This window comes from Gambusia affinis, linkage group LG15, assembly GCF_019740435.1.
Source record: "Gambusia affinis linkage group LG15, SWU_Gaff_1.0, whole genome shotgun sequence".
NCBI classification, from domain to species: domain Eukaryota; kingdom Metazoa; phylum Chordata; class Actinopteri; order Cyprinodontiformes; family Poeciliidae; genus Gambusia; species Gambusia affinis.
The window spans coordinates 25,554,964-25,575,868 of record NC_057882.1 but is presented as its reverse complement, the minus strand read 5'-3'; the positions used below and the strand labels follow the sequence as shown (position 1 = coordinate 25,575,868).

The window sequence follows — 20,905 nt, the reverse complement described above, 5'->3', positions numbered from 1 at the left end:
AAACAACTTTAAATTTATTACGAGGGGAAAAAGATGAGAGTTGAAGGGAAACATGTGCATAAAAATTACAAAACACAGGCTGAGTGTGTTTCCAGCAAAGATGGATGGTGCATAAAGTTTAGATGAAACTCTACATTAACTAAACAAACTGTTAGGTTTTCCAGAATATGAATTTCTTTTAAAGTATTTTAGTTTCAGGCCGCCGTCTCGGCTGCCGTCTCGGCTGTGGCTGATTGGGATCTTGGTGAATCTGGAACGTCGTTTCCTGACGGCGAGTCCTTCCCCTCAGCTGGACCAGTGTTCAACTAAAACTGCAGTCTGTGTGTAAATTCAGCCCATTTAGCAGTTTAGCTGTAAAGGCTGACCTAAATCAGGCCCACAGGCCCAGCAGGGAGTCTGGGAAGAACGAGAGGAAGACTCTGAGTAATTTCCACCCTCTCCTGTTGGCGGCCATCTCTTCAGTTCGGCTGAGTATTCCTGACCGCTAAGTGGACGTAACGTTGCACTGAGGAAAAATCCACTTGTTAAACTTTGTCGGTGCATCCAGAGTATCATGTTAGGATTATTAAGTTATGACTTCTGATTGGTGACACACTCGCCGTCCGACCAGACATCTAATATCCTTCATAATTACCCACACTGAAGAATTTCAGCCGCAGTTTCTGCTTCTCAGAATCCCTCTATCTCCATCTCTCCGTCTTTCATTTTGCCCACTTTAATTTCATCTTTATGTCTCTAATTAGGCACAGAGATGTAAAGCCACGCTCCTCTGCGCCTCCAGGGGCTTCGGTTTGACCCCTTATCCTCGCTGACATCTATTTTCTGGTCCCCTCATCTCTCAGACTCTCTCTTACTACGACTTTTTCTCCGTTCCTCTTTGGTTTGCAGCCGATGGGCCCCTAGGGCAGCCAGTGTGTTTCAGCACCCCATAATTCACAGGCAGCAGCCTCCAGGCTGTTAGTGGCACAGCATGTGGTCTGCTTTTATCTCTCTTCTTTAACTCGTTTCCAGCGAGGACATAATTTATTATCATGCCTCCATTGATTTGGTCTTTGTCTTGCCTCTGCGGTGAAACAATCTCCTCTCTCTCCTCCTTATTTTAACACCCTTCTTCAATTTCAAACAAGTGTGCATTTGTATGGGTGTGTGTCTACTCTGGCTTAATGTCTGCTTGCATTGAGGTTCTTTGCTTCCATTATTTTCCTCTCATCATACTTGGCAAATCCCCTCTAGCAACCTCTTTTATCTGCTCTGAAAATGTACTTTCAGAACAAGGAAGAGACAGTATAGAGATATGAAAGACATTTTTACTTGGAAAATAAATATAAAATGGGAAACGACCAATGAAGGTGAGAGCAGAGCTATGAAATCAGTCACAGCTGGATAACCTCACACTGCTGTGTGAGAGGAAGAAATATTGTCCAATAGATTCAGTCAGACCTGTTTTCTTTGGGCAAACATCTGTTTTGTGCAAATCATCAGAAAGTTGCTCCAGATGGTATGTTAATACTGATAAGGCTGCATTTAATGAGAGAAGTTTTTCTTTTCTCGGCTGAATGGAGGCCAGAGCCAACAAACATGGCAACAAACTCTGATCTCAAAACAAATAATGGAGAAATTAGAGTAGAAGTAGAGATGAGGTGAGTTTTACTTTCTGTACCTTTTCAAAAACATCCAAAACACTCAGATAGTCATGTCCAACACAAAGTTTAGAGTCTCTCCTTTTTACTGTTTCCATACTTACAGCTGATATTTAGACAGGAAAAATGCAGCTGCATCACCTGCTCATGTTATTAACTGGGAGGGATGAGCTTTTAGGAGAAAAGTCAAGGCATGGAACAGAGATAAAGATCCTGGAGATCAACAGAAGGTAATGAATAAATGTTTTATCGTGTTCCTGACAAGAGCAGAGAGAAAAGGTGTGAACATTTCAACCTGTTGTTTGGAAACGATTCAAAATGCTCAAATGAAGCATTTAAAGCTGAACTGTGAAGTTTGCAGATGTTTGTTTCCATCAGTGGTGATTATCAGGTCATGCACCAAAAGTCTGACTGAATATTAGGATTTCGGAATATTTTATTTTGAAAATAATGACGTACATGTTGACATAAGAGGTGAAGCTCAGATGTTGACGTCTGTATTTTTGGTTTTCAGAAGGTAAACGGAGCGACATTCACAGATCATCTCCTCACTGAGGATGAGGTTAACCGTCTTCCTCCAGTCTTCATGAGTGGATTGTTTATTTTTATTTAACGTTGTGATTATTGCAGCTCCACTCGACCTTGGGCTGTGAATATGGGTCTTTAGAAAACTTAATTGACTGCATTTTATTTAGAGTTACAGAATAAAGGGGCTGAATAAATATGATCAGCAGATGTTTTAATCTACTTGACTTTACAAACTACTTGTAGAATAAAACTTGAACCATTTGCACTTGAAGCAGAAGTGTTTAAAAGTGTTTTTGTCATTTGTTTTATCATGTTTATCTGGATGTTTATCATGTTTATCTGGATGTTTATCTGGATGTTTATCATGTTTATCTGGATGTTTATCATGTTTATCTGGATGTTTATCTGGATGTTTATCTGGATGTTTATCATGTTTATCTGGATGTTTATCATGTTTATCTGGATGATTTAAGTGTCCAGATGCATCAATCTTAGCTGGTAATTTAGGTTTGGATGTGTTTCAGCCAGAGGGCCCTAAACTCTCAATTCAGGAAAACATCTGTGCTTTTCTCCTCTGTTTTCTGATGCTTTTAAGAGGACAGAGGTAGACGTGTTACCCAGCCTGGACTATCAGCTGTGACAGTATTTGTTTTTCAGCAGTGTGAGGAGCTGCATACGTTAGAGGATGATGCAACGCAGAACAACGCCATACAACAGAGGCAGCCGCTAACATGCAGGTCTCCAACTGTGACAAGGTCGCGTTTCCACCCAAACGGAGCTTTTCTGTCTCTTCCTGTCTTACAGGCTCGTTAGCGGTTTGGGTCGTCGGCTTTTCTATTCTTTTGAACTTTATTCTGAATACTTAGACGCTGCGAATGAGAACTGGGAGAAACGTAGAATTTGTGCCTAAAGCAGAAGTTGTCAAAGCTCTCCTGTCTGAATGGAGCCACAGGTTACATCACTCTGCTCGACGTTGGCAGAGTCAGGAACCAGTTACATTTACTCAATTACAGTTACTTAGTAACTTTGGAAAAAATGTACTTTTAGGTGTATTTTATTTTTTCTTTTACCTGAGTGATTTTATTATGAAATATTTCTACTCTTACTTGAGTATAATGCTGGTACTGGAATGCAGATGTTGTGAATGATCCCATTGGATCTAAAATTGTAAAATAAATTTAAAGTAATCTTTTACGGAAAACAAAAACATGCAGCCTAAACTGCAAAAATGCAGAACCCTACCAAGTAATTTTTGTTTGGTTTTCAGTGCAAATATCTTAATACAATAAAATGAAACGAAACTAACTTAGAAATAATGTTTTAGCAAGTTATAGAGGCTTGTTTTAAATAAATAATTCCTTAATATTGATGAACTAAATCTATTTCCATTAGCAGATTATTTCACTGGTAACATTTTTCATTTTATAAGTTACTTTTTCTACCAATGGAACAAGAATTTCTGCCACCAAATAAGATATTTGCACTAGAAACTAGACTAAAATTACTTGGTAAGATTTTGTGTTTTTGCAGTGTAATTTGCTGTAACTGAGGTAAATCTGTAGAAAAATCCTCATTTGGTCTCCCAACACCAAGCATCACTGAACCTTTTGTAAAATGTTTCTGCAGATAACCTTCTGTGTTTCAGCAGGAGTTGCTTTGAGGAGAAGACACTTTTTTCTTGGAGGAGTTTAAATTAGTTTTGCCACAGCTTTCATTCAGGAAGCCGCAGCTTTTCTTTAACTGTTAAAAAGAGTTAGAGTATTCCTGCTGACCAGTCATCCCAACAGCCATAACCGTTTAGTGGCTGTCAAAGGATTTCATTGAGCTGACCTTCAGAGAGCATCCTTGACAGCTTCAGGAAGTTGAAACAGTCAAACAGTTTGAAGAATGAGGGGAAAAGATGTTGATCACAGCAGAGCAACCTGGAATCAGCAAAGTCTTGATTCAGGAGTGCAGCTGAAGGAAACAGAGTCCCAGCAGGCTGCAGCAAAACTGAGGCAGGTTCCTAACGATCCGTCTGTTCAAACTACATGCTGAGATTGTTTTACGTTTAGACTTTCTTTTTTTTTCTTTTTTTTTTACAAAATGCCAACTGCATTGTTTAGCTGCTTTATGTTTCCAGGCAAAATCTTACATGAGAAGCAGCAACTGGTCAAACTTCACTGATGAGTTCATGTACTGAAGACCAGAGGGAAATCTTAACTCTTAATGTCAGTAGGTCAGAGTAGTGGAGCTGTGTGGACGGCCCGACCCGGCCACCAGAACCAAACGCATCAGAAACACCAAGTTTTACATGATAGGAACCATTTGTGTCTAACAAACAGAAATTTAAAAAATGATCTATAAAACAAAAAGTTTTCTTTTTGGCGTTCTCTAAATATGTGGTTAAATATTTGGGCAAAAACAATAAAATATTATTTTAGTTGGTCTTTTGTAAACTTTAAATTTGTTGAGAAATTTAAGTAGAATGAAGATATAAATTAAACTGTCCCAGAGTTTATTGTGATAATAAAAACTATTGTTGTTTTGAGAAGATTTTCAATCATATTTTTAAAGATTGATGGCTTTAAATTCTCATGAGCATTTAACACTGAAACTGGAAGACATTTTAAATATCCTAAATAAATAAACAAAACAACAGGGACAACAAATAAAATGAATTATTATAAAGTCTCTAAACAGACTGAAGAGTTTTATCATCCAGTTTATGGTAAAAGTGAGAAAACAGAAAAACAATAAATCATACAAATGGAAATTATTGAGTTTAAGTTATCATGCGATTAATTGATTTATTGATTATTGTGACAGGCCTATCAGTGTGTTAACCTCCCAATACAGACGCCACCTGTAAAAACAGATATAATGGACGGAGCAGCCATGATGGCAGAGCCGTGCAGCCCTCCGGACCGACGCTGTTCTGCAGCGTTCGCTAACCTGCATGCTTAATGTGGCAGGTTGTGTGTGCAGAAATTAGCATACTATCTACTGTAAACACACACGGGGTCATTACAGGTCCGCTTGGGGATCATTTCTTTGAGCAGACGCTTCTCCCTCCAAGCTGCTGCGCTGCCTACGTCTAATTTAATCAGCAAGCATGCAGGTATGTAGCCTGAAACTTTCAGAGTTATTTCCAAGATTCCTGTCATGCTTGGAGGATCCATAATGATTTAGCAGAGTGGAGAAAACGTGCTGCAGACAAAGTTTACTCTCCCATAATTCATTACTGAGGGACTACTTCAGGATAAATTATCCAGCAATTAATCAACTTCATCAACTCATCGGCAGCTTTTTAAAAGCCTGTTAGCTGATATAATAGAGCCGAGCTGCAGTCGCTGTTTGCTTCACTTTCTCCCAATTAATCAGCATTTTATTTTATTACCCGCAATAAAAAGAACAGAAGAGAAATAATTATACCTTAGGTTTTGAAAAAAACAGTTAAAATCAAGCAAAATATTTTAAAAGGTTTAATTAAAAGAAAAATATACTATTTGGACGAGTTTATTCCAAATGTCTGTCTGTAAATCAGTTCTTATTTCTACAGTAAAATAGACAAGAATTATATTATGAAACTACAAACACAATTTTAGTTATGAATACAAAATGTGGAAGAAATATAAACTTATTTACAAATTTGTAAAGTTTGTTTCCTCGGCTTCAGAGTAAATTTTATGTCGTAGCCAAGCCCAAAATTTATACTAAAATAAGAATAGCACTGCTTTAAAATATTTTATTCAAGTAAAAGAAAACAGTATCTACACAAGTAATGATCAAATAATCATTTAATATTTAATAATTACATCATTACATGGACCAAAATAGAAAGTTAAGAGGAAATTTTGGTATTTCAAGAACCAAAATGATAATAATTCATACAGGCAACAAAAAATAACAAAACTTTTTTTCCAAATCAGTTTCTTTCAATAAAAAACGTTTTAAACTTTAACAAAAACTCAGGTGTGTTTCTGTTTCTGATGAATTTTTGGTCAAAACATGTTTAGTTTTCATTCAGTGGGTAGAAAAGTTTACTCAAGTAAGAGTAGAAATACTTCAGAATAAAAAGGCCCCGATCAATGAGGTCCGGTCCGTGAGGGTCCGGTCCGTGAGGGTCCGGTCCGTGAGGGTCCGGTCCGTGAGGCCCCGGTCCGTGAGGCCCCGGTCCGTGAGGGTCTAGTCCGTGAGGGTCCGGTCCGTGAGGGTCCGGTCCGTGAGGTCCGGTCCGTGAGGGTCCGGTCCGTGAGGCCCCGGTCCGTGAGGCCCCGGTCCGTGAGGGTCTAGTCCGTGAGGTCCGGTCCGTGAGGGTCCGGTCCGTGAGGGTCCGGTCCGTGAGGTCCGGTCCGTGAGGCCCCGGTCCGTGAAGCCCCGGTCCGTGAGGCCCCGGTCCGTGAGGTCCGGTCCGGTCCGGCCTTGTTTTACCAACATTCCTGCTGTTAAAATAAACCCTTTGTCACTTTCTTTAAAGTCATTTTTCTCAATATGGAGAATCTATTTTGGGACTATCTGACCTATTGAGACCATTAATCATGAAACCTGTGAAACGCCTTTGGAATAAGTGATGAGGAGCCGATGCTTAAGAGGAAACTACCTTTTAAAGAAACAGGAGGATGATCATTTATCTGCTTAAGTTTTAGGAAATTGATAGTAAAAGTTTTAATAATGAAACTTTGTTATCATTTACCTTTAATAATAAAAGTAAATGAAGATTTTCTGCTTCCTGTTGTTGGATTGGTCCTGACCTTCCTGATTTCTGGGTCTGCAGTTTTCTGACCCGGTCCTCCATTGCATCACATTTCTGAATCCAGTTTTTGCAGAACGTCACAAAGTTACAGCTTGGTTCTGGTCAGATCAACCTTTTTTAATGGTTCTTCATTTATTCCAAACAACCGTTTTGCTTTTTTTGTTTTTCTTTGGTTTATCCCAATAACTTCTTGGACAATTTATCATCCAGCAAAATGAATCATCCTGACAGACCGAATCTTCTAATTTAGGGACCAGAACTACAGCATGTGATATGAAATCAGCAGTAAATTATAGAATGTAAGTATTATGTAAGGATTTAACTGATCTAATTAAAAATGTAAGGGAAAAGTGGGCATATAAGATTCAAGTTTAAATAAAAATAAAAATTCAAACAAGCATCTTATTTCCTGTTTGAAACTGAATTCTGTTTATTATTTTAGAGCCTAAAGTTCAGCCAGATTTATCCATTAAAATGTTTAAATAAACTGAAAATCCCACTGTAATGAATCAGATTATTAATTCATGTGGAGTAAATAAGGAGCATGCAGGCCTTCCTGCAGCAGCAATCATGCTGTTTTTAAAATGTTTGTGAATGCTTCAGAGTGTCCATGCCCACAAAGATTTCCCACAGAGCTTAAATAACTAATCCTGCTGATGCATTTGGACACATACAGCCCAACTCTTCTTATTGTGCGTTCTGCCTGGGCAGAGGCGGGCCCTCGGGTCGGGCCCTCGGGTCGGGTCACGCTGCGGCTCCAGCAGAGCCGAGTTGTGTTGCTGGCTGCAAAACTTAAATGGCTTTCTGACAAGAAAGAGCACTTAGCCAGGCTGTCACAGGACGCTCCAGCGTTTTACAGTAGGCAGATTCATCCAGGCCTTTTCTTTCCATAAAGATGAAAGATTACTGAGATTGTCAGAGATCTTATGCTGCTGTCAGATGAGAATAAAGCTTTAATGAATTGGATCTCATCCGGCCAAATGAAGTATGGGAGATTAGCTCCAGACTGTCGGCTTGTTTCCACTAATCCTCCCGGAGCAGGATGGCTTTTTCAGCCCCTGAGACTTAAAGTTCTCACTTTTATCAAATAAAAGTCAGAAGATAAGATTTTTTTTCTTTCCAATCCGTCACCTAAACTTCATTTTATTATCCTTTTATCCGCTATTTCTGACAAAGGAAAATGAGGCATTGAACTGAAAGCTGCTTTGGTTTCCTTGCAAACAAAGCATAAAAACACAGGAATGTTGCATTTTTATGTAGTTCAGAACAAAGAAAATATTCAAACCAATGGGGTGATAAAAATAAACACAGCTCTCTAAATCTACCATTTCAACCACATAAATCCTGGACAGTGACTTTTACAATCAAGCCTGTCTGCTTGGCCCTGCAGGTTTTCACATGTTGAACCACATGATAGCAGAAGAACAGCAGTCTCACCAAAGAGTGGCAAAGGGCCCAGCTGCTAGCATTAGCTCCCAGCCAGCTGGGTTAAGGGTTGGCTGTGCGTGCTAGCAGCTGCAGAGACGAGCAGCCGAGAGGAACAAAAGGAAGCTGGATGGAAATATGGCAGCTCTTTTTAAAAACCATTTGACTCAAATCTAAGTCATCAGCTTTAGGGAGGGTTGGTGCTTTCCAGGTTGGGTCAGAACCTTTACAGAACTCAGAGAATCAAAAGGTTTTCATTGTCACACAAGAAAACCTTCTGTCTAGACGAGGGACTGAAGTGGTTCAGGGGCCATTAGCAGCGTTTAGAGAACTTTGTGTGGCCCTTTGTAACTTATTCTGGACTCGGTTTGTGGATGTAATGAATGGTATCCCGCCCTCTGTCTGGGTAACGGCCGGCACCAGGATGTTCCTCTAAATCTCTCTGACTGCGGTGCGTTAGCAATGATGAACCCCGGCAACGTTGACCGAGGTTCGGTTCCTGCAGATAAAGGGCGTATCCTTCAGGACAAATGGCGACCGCTGATTGGTCAGTTGCTGGAACGACTGATTGGTGACGTCATGTAAATTATAAACTTTTGAGGAAATGTCTGTAGAAGATTTCTTAAAAAATCTAGTCTCTTGGCACCGGTGAGTGTTTATTAACTGAAGTATTTCTCATGCAGTAAAATAATCCTGACAGATTATTTTACTGCATGTAAAATAATGCAGTAATTATTTTACTGCATTAAAATAATTACTGCAGTTTTCACAAACTGTTTTCAGTTTGTGAAAACAAACTGTTTTCAGTTTGTGTGCCTCCATGTTGTGTAGCAGATTTGTCCTCACCAGAAATCGCCCTCCGTTTTCTTCTGAATGTTTCCCTGGTAGCGTAGCAGCCTTTGACAGATATTCAGCTGAAATCCTCTGGAGTCACTTTATTGATGCGATTTGTGACATATTTTCCTAAAATAGTCCCTACTGCTCACATTTCTACTATACTTGCCTCTTTTTTGCCCCCAATCTTTTGGTCTGTGATCTTAACAAGACATATTCAATGCCTAGTTAAGGGGTCCTTCAGGAAAACGCAGCTAAAATTTGGCTTTTGCAGCAAATGGAGAGACAGCCGGGCAAAGACACACATCAAGTGGAACGAAAGGAGAAAGAGAAAAGCATAATAGAAGCACAGAGAAGGACAAAAAGAGATTGACAGGCAGTTACAGTCACATAGATATGGAGAGGGTTAGAGGTTCTGCAAAGGACAGAGAGCTGCAGCCGAAGATGCGAACGGCAGAAAATGAGCTGGTGGGTGGAAAGAGAGAGGAAGAGTTAGCAGAGGATTCCTCTGTACCTGTGGAGGAGATTAAGGGTCTGCATCCAGCATGATTAATGAGCTGCCCACTGATTGCTCGTCCCCGTTATCCTTCCCATGAATAATCACCACACCAGCACTCTCTCTGAAAAAGCATGATATTCTGCATATCCGTGAGAGAGAATAAGTGCTTGTTTAACAAAAGAGATGCAGAAGAGATGAAACACAGCAAATGATCAGGCTGCGTGTAACATTTAAATAATACGTGAAGTATACAGTATGCATATGATTAAGAGCTGAAGAGTGTGTAGTTATTGATTGGCTGAAGAGAAATGCTGCGTGTCATTAATTCGGTGTCAGTGTGTTTGAAATATTGATGATGTATTCACTAAAGGCTGCAGGCCGCCTGCAGAGAGCCGAGCTCATAACAAATGCACAGTGACACTCCGAGATAATTTGTGCTCTCTCCGGGTTCCAGTGGGAGTTCTGTCTCATTACATGTACTTTACGTACCTGCTGCTGTCATTATGTTCAGGAAACTTTACAACACTTACAGAGGTAATTGTTTTTTAAATGGATGCAGTAATGAAGGTGAATTGTAAGATGGGTTGCAGTAAAAACAGGAGATATTTTTAAAGATGATGAAGTATGGGTTAAAAGCTGCAGCTCAGGATGTTCAGCACATCTGCCATTAATCAGAAGTTCGGTCCTGACTGCACATGAGCGCGTCCTTGAGTCCTTCCTCTGCTCCCAGTGGGCAGGTCACTGCATTCCCACCATCAGCTGTGTGTTTGTACATGTTGGTCTGTGTGACTTGGAGAGGAACTTAAAGCTATTTTTCCATTAACATAAAAATTCCCTGCATGATTGCAGCAGATTTTCCCCACATCCTCTGACAAGGTGCATGTTAGATACTCAAACTGAAAGGCTTGTTCTGTTTGCAGATTTCAGTCAGTTAAGATAATTAAAATACATTCTGTGAACTCCTGAAATGAATTGGAAACTCATCCAACGTGTGGCAGTGTAATCTTGTAACATAACCACTATGTTTGTTTTTCCTGAATAAATACGATAAAAAGTAAACGTGTTAAACTGTTCTGTAGAACAGTTTCGGTGCTTTAATTGTTAAAAAATCTTTCGAATTTCCACTGTTTGTAACTGATTTGGGTGGATCATGAAATTTTCAGGTGTGTGTGTGTGTGTATAATTAGTGATTTAAAAGGGGGCGACGGCGCGAGAGGCGCAACCGAAGAGGAAGACACTCGCCGGTAGATCTGGGCAGCGGGAGTTTTGATGCGTATAAACGTTTAGAACTTTTAAAAATCAAAGGAAAGACATTAAATAACGATCAAAAGTTCGCCCAGCGCCGCAGATCATATTTCAGGAACTGGATCGGAGTTTGCACCCAAGAAACGCCGCCCGGGGCAAGAAGACGCCGCCAGTGCGAGAGGACGCCACCGAGGGGATAGAAAGTCGTTCCCGGTGAGATCTGGACTTTACTTTTCTTTTTGGGGATTTTTGGTGGTACCACTCTTTTTGTTTTCTCCATTTTTGGGAGGGGTTTTTGACGTTTGGATTTTTCCATTTTGGATCGGGACTTTGGAATAAAACGGGGGGAATATTTCCAGGACTTTGTTTATTTTTCAGGATATGGAAATTTGTGGTGGACAATAATCTCTTGGGGAAAAGGAAATAGAAAATTTCGGACTCTTAATTAGTGAGTTTTTTTTTGTTTGCTGATTCGAACTGAGTAACCCTGTTTATTGTTTGAGGGATTTTGGTTATTTGATCTCTTTATCATGATAACTATTATTATTTCGTAGTATAATAATTTTTTTTGAATAAATCATTGTTGCAGAAGATTGACAAATTCAGTGTTTGAGTATTTTTATCAGATTAAAGGTGTGGCATATTTTACCTGATTCCTGTGACAGATTTCCCCCTTGAGTGTATTGTGAATTCAGCTTTCAGCCGAATTTTTACAATCTCACACTACAAAAATGGAAAATACAAACTTTACTTTGTCTACAAAATAAAATAATTTAGTATCTAACATATAACATGAATGTCAGTAAGCCTTAATGCAGATTCCTGTTAAGTACAGTGGAGGATCTATGATGCTGTGGGCAGGATTAGTGTCTTAAGGAAACTTTGGGGTCAACTGTCACATTAACTGAATATTTTCCGACTTTGACCGTTTTTTAAAATGTGAGTTGTGTCTTACAGCATCTAATTTTGGTGCCGTCTCTTTAAATGCTTCTGAGACACTTCACCCCCCTCCAGATCACAGAGGGCTCCACTCCACCACATTCGGCCATTTTTGTAGTTTGAGAGCAGAGATGCCAACATTTCATCACTGAATTGATTAAAAAGGTCAATGATGGAAGACGTGTCCATCGCAACTCATAAGTTCAAAGGAAATGCCTTTCATCTCATAAACAAGGCCTCAACACAGCTAATGAGTTAGCTAATGAGTTAGCTAATGAGTTAGCTAATGAGTTAGCTAATGAGTTAGCTAATGAGTTAGCTAATGAGTTAGCTGACGCTAGCAACAAGACCGACTGAATTCATGCATTTATAGTCCTGTTCCAAACATACAGTAGAGATACGTTGTTCTCAAGGAGGTAAGAGTTAGCACACAGTGCTAACATTAGCAGAAGGCACAATGCTACTGCTATCAAGACAATAACTAAACATACGATGAATTTATATCTAATATAAAGTTTGGTATTCAAGTGTTTCTATAGAGAGGATGAGCTGAACCTTCAGTCCGACAAACTATTTTGTCGAATTCTTCCAGATACTGGTGAAGGATGTTGAAGCGTTCGTCCTTGACCAAACAGAGGACTTTCCCCACTGATGAGGTGACATTTCCAAGAAAAATGAAATTCAACCAGGCGCTTTGAAGAGCCTGTGTGACAGTATAATGAGCTGTGTGGGTTATTTCACTCCACAACCAAAGATTTTAACTTATTCACTTGTAGCTTTGGCATCCCTGAACTTTGCCTACAAAACCAAAGTGAGAATAAAAAATGGTTGATTTGTAAAACTGGCTGCTTGTACATCCATGAGCCTAGTTAGCAGTTCTGCAGAAAACCATAGAGTTAATGTTTAGAAAATGTAATGGGGAATAAAGTAAACTGAGCAGATGAATAAAAACAAAGACAAAACAATTCAAACAGGATATAAAGATGATTTAAGCAGCACTGGAAGAAACTAAATAAAACTTTTTTTCCCTCCTAGAGGCTCCAAATACACAAGATCTGTTTAAGGACCAAAGAGTGGATTTTTTTCGTGATATGTCCCCTTTTAAGGCACTTAAGTATTTGTTTCTGCTCCTTTAAAGGACATTAATAATGTTAGCATGTGCTACTATTATTGGATCTTTGTGTTTGATCCTTAAAGTCCAAAAGAACCTTGTTGGGTTTGGCAGCAGGTGCTTTTCTCTCAGCAGTGGGTAAAATAATTAATCTATCAGATCGAATCAGACAAGCTCTTCAAGAATCTGAGTAATCCAGCGGGTCGTCCATGAATGGAGGGGAAGTGATGTCAGAACAGTGGCACGCTGCCGCCGTCAGTGGGGGGGTCAGTGGTTTACAGGTGGAGCGTCAGGCATGAAGACCTGGTTCTCACAGAGAGCAGGTTTGTGTGGTTTCTCTCTCACCTCCGTCCTAGTCATCAGGTTGATGCGCTCATGACTAATCAGGAGAGACGAAGCTGTTTTTAACATCCCAGCTGGTTTGTGTTCAGGATTGTGACATAAAATTCATATCATAATGTGATGGGTGGTGATATGATCTGTATTAAACTCACTAGAAACTAAAAACAATCACATACTACTTGAGTGTAGGTTTATATATGTGATGTGTTGAAATGTTTTTGGGTCATTTTTGTGGATGTTGTTTGAATGTATCTTCTGTTTTATGCTGCTGCCAGTCATTGCCAGGTCTCCCTTAAAATCTCAAAGTTAAATATGTAAATGGAAAATGTATCTCTATATAGAAACATAATAACTTGGATGTCTGTGTTGAATCCTGCCTTTTGTTCCCAGTGACTGGAACAAATCGGCTGCATTGCTGCTTCGTTAAACAACAGATTGCTTGTATTTTCTCTCTTCCTCACACTGCAGATTACATTTTTCTGCTCCTGGTCTGACTGTTTAACCCTCCTGAGGTCTGAAGAGACGGGGTCATTTGAACCACACTGGGTTTTGACCCTGTGCACTTTTACGAGTTTTTTCTTTTAGTGAGGTTTTGGCACTTCTTCGCTGTCCGACCGTGAAATTTGCTGTGCTCCTTCTGAGCATCATGGTAAGAATAAGGAACCAGGTCCATTGGACTCGGCAAGCTTTGCTCTTTGCCTTTACCTGGTGCGTGTGCGTTTTTATCCCTCGCTTCCCTGCTGTCTGACTGCGACATCTGCTGCGCTAAAATGGCCGGAGGTTAAACCAAAACCAGGTCCAGATAATTTATGATTTTTCCATCTGCCTTTTTAATGAGCTCTTCCCTGGCGCTCTGTTGTGCTGCTTTCTGCTTCCTCTGTAGTGATTTTTGTTACATCATCAACAAGCTTTAGCGCAGTTAGCTGGTAGATTATAAATCTGTATTGTTGGCTAAATTTCTATTGTTTCTACTGAATAAAGTTTTTATTGCTTTAAAACTTGCTCTTGTTTTTAGCTCATATCTTGGTAACCTTTACATTTTGTTGCTGCTGTTTGTAATTTAAAGGCAGGTCTCTCTTGTAAATGAGATCTTGGCTCCCATTTTTGCAGTAGGTATTGGACAAAAATACTTGGTAAGATTTAGTTTTTTGCAGTGTTGTATTGAAGCACTCTTTGCATTTTAAGGTTGTTTTTTTTTGTACACTGATTTCCAAAACAACATTGCATCTGTTGTTTTCATATTTTGTTTTTGTGAAATAGTTTCTTTAGTTTCTGGCTCATTGCGTCCCACAGCGTCACCTTTGACCTTTCTACCTCCTCATGGTTCCTGCAGGCGTTCTTCCTGCTTCCCTTTAGAAACACGTCACTGCGCTCCTCTCTGCTTCGCTGCGTCCTGGTTTCACGTCTCTCTCGCCTCGTACGGAAGGAGAAAAGGGACAAACTCCAGGTTTACTCTGAGATATTCCACCTGCTCTGCATCAAATGTCTTTTCATCCTGATACATGGACAGACATTTTTTAAATTTTTATTACCTGTTTCAAGTCAAATATCAGTTAGCTTTTTTAATTCTCTCCAACTCCAGCTGTTTTTTCCTTTTTTCAAGGTTTTATTTTTCATATTTTTCTTCGTTCTCTGCTTCTTTTTTATTTCGTTCAACACTTTTTCCTGTTCCTGAGATTTCTACTCAGTATGAATTTCTTCTCTTGCTGGACCCTGGAAGCGTGTTGTTCAGCTGACGGGTGTCCAAACTGCGGCCCGGGGGCCATTTGTGGTGCAACATAATCAATTTGACCTTTTGTAACCTGACCTGATGTGAACATTAAATGTTAAAGTGAATCAAGTTATTGGCAGGTTTTATGGTTTCCACATATTTAAACCCAGGTTATTTTTTAATGGTTATATTTATTTTCTGGCAGCAGTAGTTGTTCATTAGGTGTTATTAAAGTCACATTATTTTCTCATTTAAAAAGCCAATAAAGCATTTTTAAAGGTATTGCAGGTGAAATCAGTATCTGTACAACTATTATCTAAAGGAAAATGTATGTTAGTATGTAAGCAAATATTGAAACAGCAAGTCATCCTCAACAAGCAGATTTCAGTTGTTTTCTCTGGAGCCCTCCTGTTTTTGAAGTGCTTCAGCCTGGACTCCCGGGGGGCAGTATTTGCTGGTATTTGTTTGTATTTGCTGGTATTTGTTTGTATTTGCTGGTATTTGTTTGTATTTGCTGGTATTTGTTTGTATTTGTTTGTATTTGCTGGTATTTGTTTGTATTTGCTGGTATTTGTTTGTATTTGTTGGTATTTGTTTGTATTTGTTGGTATTTGTTTGTATTTGTTGGTATTTGTTTGTATTTGTTTGTATTTGCTGGTATTTGTTTGTATTTGCTGGTATTTGTTTGTATTTGCTGGTATTTGTTTGTATTTGTTTGTATTTGTTTGTATTTGTTTGTATTTGTTTGTATTTGTTTGTATTTGCTGGTATTTGTTTGTATTTGTTTGTATTTGTTTGTATTTGCTGGTATTTGTTTGTATTTGCTGGTATTTGTTTGTATTTGTTTGTATTTGTTTTATTTGTTATTTGTTTGTATTTGTTTTGTATTTTGATTATTTGTTTGTATTTGTTTGTATTTTTGGTATATTTGCATTTGTATTTGTTTGTATTTGCTGGTATTTGTTTGTATTTGTTGGTATTTGTTTGTATTTGTTTGTATTTGTTTGTATTTGCTGGTATTTGTTTGTATTTGTTTGTATTTGTTTGTATTTGCTGGTATTTGTTTGTATTTGCTGGTATTTGTTTGTATTTGTTTGTATTTGCTGGTATTTGTTTGTATTTGTTTGTATTTGCTGGTATTTGTTTGTATTTGCTGGTATTTGTTTGTATTTGCTGGTATTTGTTTGTATTTGCTGGTATTTGTTTGTATTTTCCAGCTGTAGTTGTTAAAATAACCTCTCTGCCTCGCTGTGCTTTATCTGCCACAGTCTATTAATTACAGCTGAACTGAACTCTAAAGAGATTTTCTCACCAGCAGACGTTTAAGCTGTTACACTTCTCGTCTCCCTTTTAAAGAATCGATACAAAGCGGCCTCAGATGTCCGTCTGAACAGTCGGCTGCTGCTGCTGACTTTGCAAACCTCACCGGTCTCGTATCGTTGGCGTCTAGTTGAGATTCACGGCGCGACCTGAAACTGGACCTCTAAGCCAGATCGATGCACTTCATCTCTCATCTGTCGCATGGCACTCAAAGCCTGTTCTGCCACCCAGATTACTGATGTGCTGAGTTATAATTTGGTTGGAGCAGCGGCGTACCGCACCCAGGGCGTTTTGAGAAGCCACTGGCAGGCCGAGCTGTCATCCCACATTCATCTGTCACTGGGAGAGCTGCGTGGAACAGACAGCTAATATCCTCAGGTCCTTTACAACTGCTTTTGTCAAAGTCTGCATTGTGACAGGAGGCTTCCCACAAACATCTCTGAGCCTGTTAGCCATCTTACCTAAAGTCTGTTTGGACAATGAAATACTGTCCCCTGTGGCTGCTGCAGTGAAGGCCTGTTTCCACTGGCCTTATCGCCGGCGTTCTGTCAGAACAGCAAAGATTTGCTTGACTTTATGTTGCACAGTTATGATGCAATAAACTGACGTATGGATGCAGATCGTGGTGTCAGATAGAGCTGAAGGAAACGGAGAGGTCTGAAAAACGGAGCAGAGTTATGTCTGAGAAACCAGACATCTGCTTTACTCATCCTGTTCAGCCGCAGAAAACAGGAGGAAAACAAAAACAGTTAAGGTCAGAGGTCAGCAAATTTCAAAAACTAGATAATTATACCCCATACTACTACAAAATAATAAAAAACAAACTACAGTGTCAAGTTTGGTGAAGTATCAAAGTAAACAAATGTTTTTTGTTTTTTTTTTCAAGTTTTAGGTTTTGGAGCAAATAAAACAAAAATAGTTTTAGTTGGTTTCTGAAAAAGTGCATCTATAAACGTTTTGCATTCATGACGAATAAAAGAACATAGTTTGGACTAAAATGATTAAAAAAAACAAACATTTAAAAATCCTGTCATTGGCACTCTGTAGGTATTTGAGGAGATTTGACAGTTTTTCTTCCAGAGGTAGATTCCTGATTTTTACAGGCAGATTTAAACCTGCTGATGTTTCTAAAGTCAGATTTTCTTCCTGTTGCTCAGACTCTGTTTTAATCCAACTGTTCATGTTGTTTTCATGGTGGGGAAATCAGCACCTCCAACAGAGGAAGCTGTGGGTTTATTAACTAAACCTTTACAGGCATGTAAAGGTTTAGTTAATATTGTTAATGGATCATGGATGGATGGATGATGGATGGTGGATGGATGGATGGATGGATGGATGATGGATGGATGATGGATGGATGGATGGATGATGGATGGATGGATGGATGGATGGATGGATGGATGATGGATGGATGATGGATGATGGATGGATGATGGATGATGGATGGATGGATGGATGGATGGATGATGGATGGATGGATGGATGGATGGATGATGGATGGATGGATGGATGGATGGATGGATGGATGATGGATGGATGATGGATGATGGATGGATGATGGATGGATGGATGGATGGATGGATGGATGATGGATGGATGATGGATGGATGAATGGATTGATGTGGGATGGATGGATGGATGAATGATGGATGGATGGATGGATGATGGATGGATGGATGGATGATGGATGGATGATGGATGGATGGATGGATTGATGATGGATGGATGGATGGATGATGGATGGATGGTGGATGGATGATGGATGGATGATGGATGGATGATGGATGGATGGATGGATGATGGATGGATGGATGGATGATGGATGGATGATGGATGGATGATGGATGGATGAATGGATTGATGATGGATGGATGGATGGATGAATGATGGATGGATGGATGGATGGATGGATGATGGATGGATGGATGGATTGATGATGGATGGATGGATGGATGATGGATGGATGGATGATGGATGGATGGATGGATGATGGATGGATGATGGATGGATGATGGATGGATGGATGATGGATGATGGATGGATGGATGATGGATGGATGGATGGATGGATGATGGATGGATGGATGATGAATGATGGATGGATGATGGATGGATGGATGATTGATGTTGGATGGATGATGGATGGATGGATGATGGATGGATGGATGATGGATGATGGATGGATGGATGATGGATGGATGGATGGATGATGGATGGATGGATGGATGATGGATGGATGATTGATGATGGATGGATGGATGATGGATGGATGATGGATGGCTGATGGATGGATGGATGATGGACGTTTACGGATATTGACATGTTCTGTTCTTCCAAAACCCAGTTTTGTCCTATTTAGTAAAGTTAATTTTACCAACATATTTCTTCTGATTTGAAGTGAAAATGATGTTTTGGAGTCTCAGTTTAAATCTGATGGGGAATGTGTGAAGGACTCTAAACATCAGATGGTTTCTTAGTCAAGAGATAAAATACCAGAGAAAACATCTGTTCTGATTGATTTGCTTCAAACCAACAGAAGTTGTGCAGCTGAGCCTGGCGGAGGACCAGCGGATCAGCACCTCGACCGTAACGGTGGGCCTCAGCGCCGTCCTCACCTGCGCCATCCAGGGAACGCTGCGCCCACCCATCATCTGGAAGAGGAACGGCATCGTCCTGAACTTCCTGGACCTGGAGGACATCAACGTGAGTCCAAACAGTTACTGGATGTTTTGTTTCCTGAGGCCACAGCAGAGAGTACGGCCCACAAATATTGGTTCTGGATCCAATATTCCTCCAATAAATAAATAATTTTCACTCATGTAATTTGACTTTCAATTAAGAAAGAAAGCAAAGTGTTGATACTAACATGACGTTAAGAACTCTTTATAGGATTAATGAACGCTGCATTAATCTAGCAGGTAAACGGTATTTAAGTCTTTGTGACGTTTTTGTAAAATGAAAATATAATTTGTGATGAAAAATTGTAGAGCTCTAAATGTTTCCTTTATGCAGTTCTTCAGACGTTACAGTGCAATCCGCAGCCTGACAGAGTCTCCCTCTGACCCGAAACCATCCGAACCACCAGAACCACCCGAAACCCCCCGAACCACCCGAACCACGCTTTAAACGGGTTGAAAACATGGTCAGGACTGATTCAGGGCAGAGACAACAGTTACATCACCAGGGAGAGGAAAGGACAAAACATTTTTATAAACAATATTCCTAGATGAATATTTACAGAATTACAACTAACATTTTCACAACAAATGTTAGTTTGTTGTGAAAAAAGAAGCTGGGCCCAAATAAAACCCCAGTAACGTCTCCTCTCCTCAAACAATGGACCTTCCCACTGAGGCAGATTGAAACTCCAGGTCCTTGTCAGATCATGGGCACGTTTCCATGGCAACACATGATCTCAAAGAGAAGAGAGGATGATTAAAACTAAATATTAAATAAACAAGAATATAGGAAGCACAATAAACAGCAACTGTTAGGGAGGCAGTAAATCCATAATATTCATAGTTTAGTTTTCTTTCCACTTCATAATCAATCACACAGATCAATCAATCAATCAATCGGGTTTATTTCTATAGCACATTTCAACATGAAGGCAGTTAAAGGGCCTTCATGTTGAAACATCATCAAATGTTTCTAAATCAACTCTAACCAGGCAGGATTTTAGTCTACATTTAGAGGAACTCAGTGTTTCGGCTGTTTTTCAGTTTTCTGTAAGTTTGTTCCAGATTTATGGTGCATAGAAGCTGAAAGCTGCTTTTTCATGTTTAAGAGATCTGGAAGGTTGATCCAACAGCAGCAGATCTTTAATATTTAATTCAGTGATTTATAAACTACCAGCAGTTTACAGTCTCTCAGTGAAGGACTGAAGAACCGGGTGGTGTAGAACCAGGTGGTGTAGAACCGGGTGGTGTAGAACCGGGTGGTGTAGAACCGGGTGGTGCAGAACCGGGTGGTGCAGAACCGGGTGGTGCAGAACCGGGTGGTGCAGAACCGGGTGATGTAGAACCGGGTGGTGTAGAACCGGGTGGTGCAGAACCAGGTGGTGCAGAACCGGGTGGTGCAGAACCGGGTGGTGCAGAACCGGGTGGTGCAGAACCGGGTGATGTAGAACCGGGTGGTGCAGAACCGGGTGGTGCAGAACCGGGTGGTGCAGAACCGGGTGGTGTAGAACCGGGTGGTGCAGAACCGGGTGATGTAGAACCGGGTGGTGTAGAACCAGGTGGTGCAGAACCGGGTGGTGCAGAACCGGGTGGTGCAGAACCGGGTGGTGTCTCCATCCTCCTGGTTCTAGTCAGAACTCCAGCAGCAGCGTTCTGGACCGTTGGGTTGTCAATCAGGCCTGTGAAGACGCTGCTGCAGGAATCAAAGCCACTAGAGAGAAACTAAAGCCTGGATGAGTTTCTCTGGTCTGAGACTTTGAAGGATAATTACCACCTAAACATCAATTGAACTTTTAAATAAAACCTTTTACTTAATGTCAGCGGGCTGCCTAATTAATATCTGGTTGATTTCAGCAGCAAGAGGCGCGCTGGGTGGTCTCTTCACATTTACATTAAAAT

The 20,905-nt window shown here is 40.1% G+C and overlaps 1 protein-coding gene across 5 annotated transcripts in view; it reads left to right on the top strand.

The window, feature by feature from the left end:
* Nucleotides 1-20,905, top strand: part of fstl4 (follistatin-like 4) — a 173,122-nt gene that overhangs the window by 126,406 nt on the left and 25,811 nt on the right. For all 5 annotated transcript variants that reach the window (XM_044140379.1, XM_044140383.1, XM_044140380.1 and 2 more), the window contains one exon: nt 18,865-19,031. In XM_044140379.1, coding sequence (XP_043996314.1) covers nt 18,865-19,031 — 167 coding nt within the window. The remainder of the gene's footprint in view (nt 1-18,864; nt 19,032-20,905) is intronic.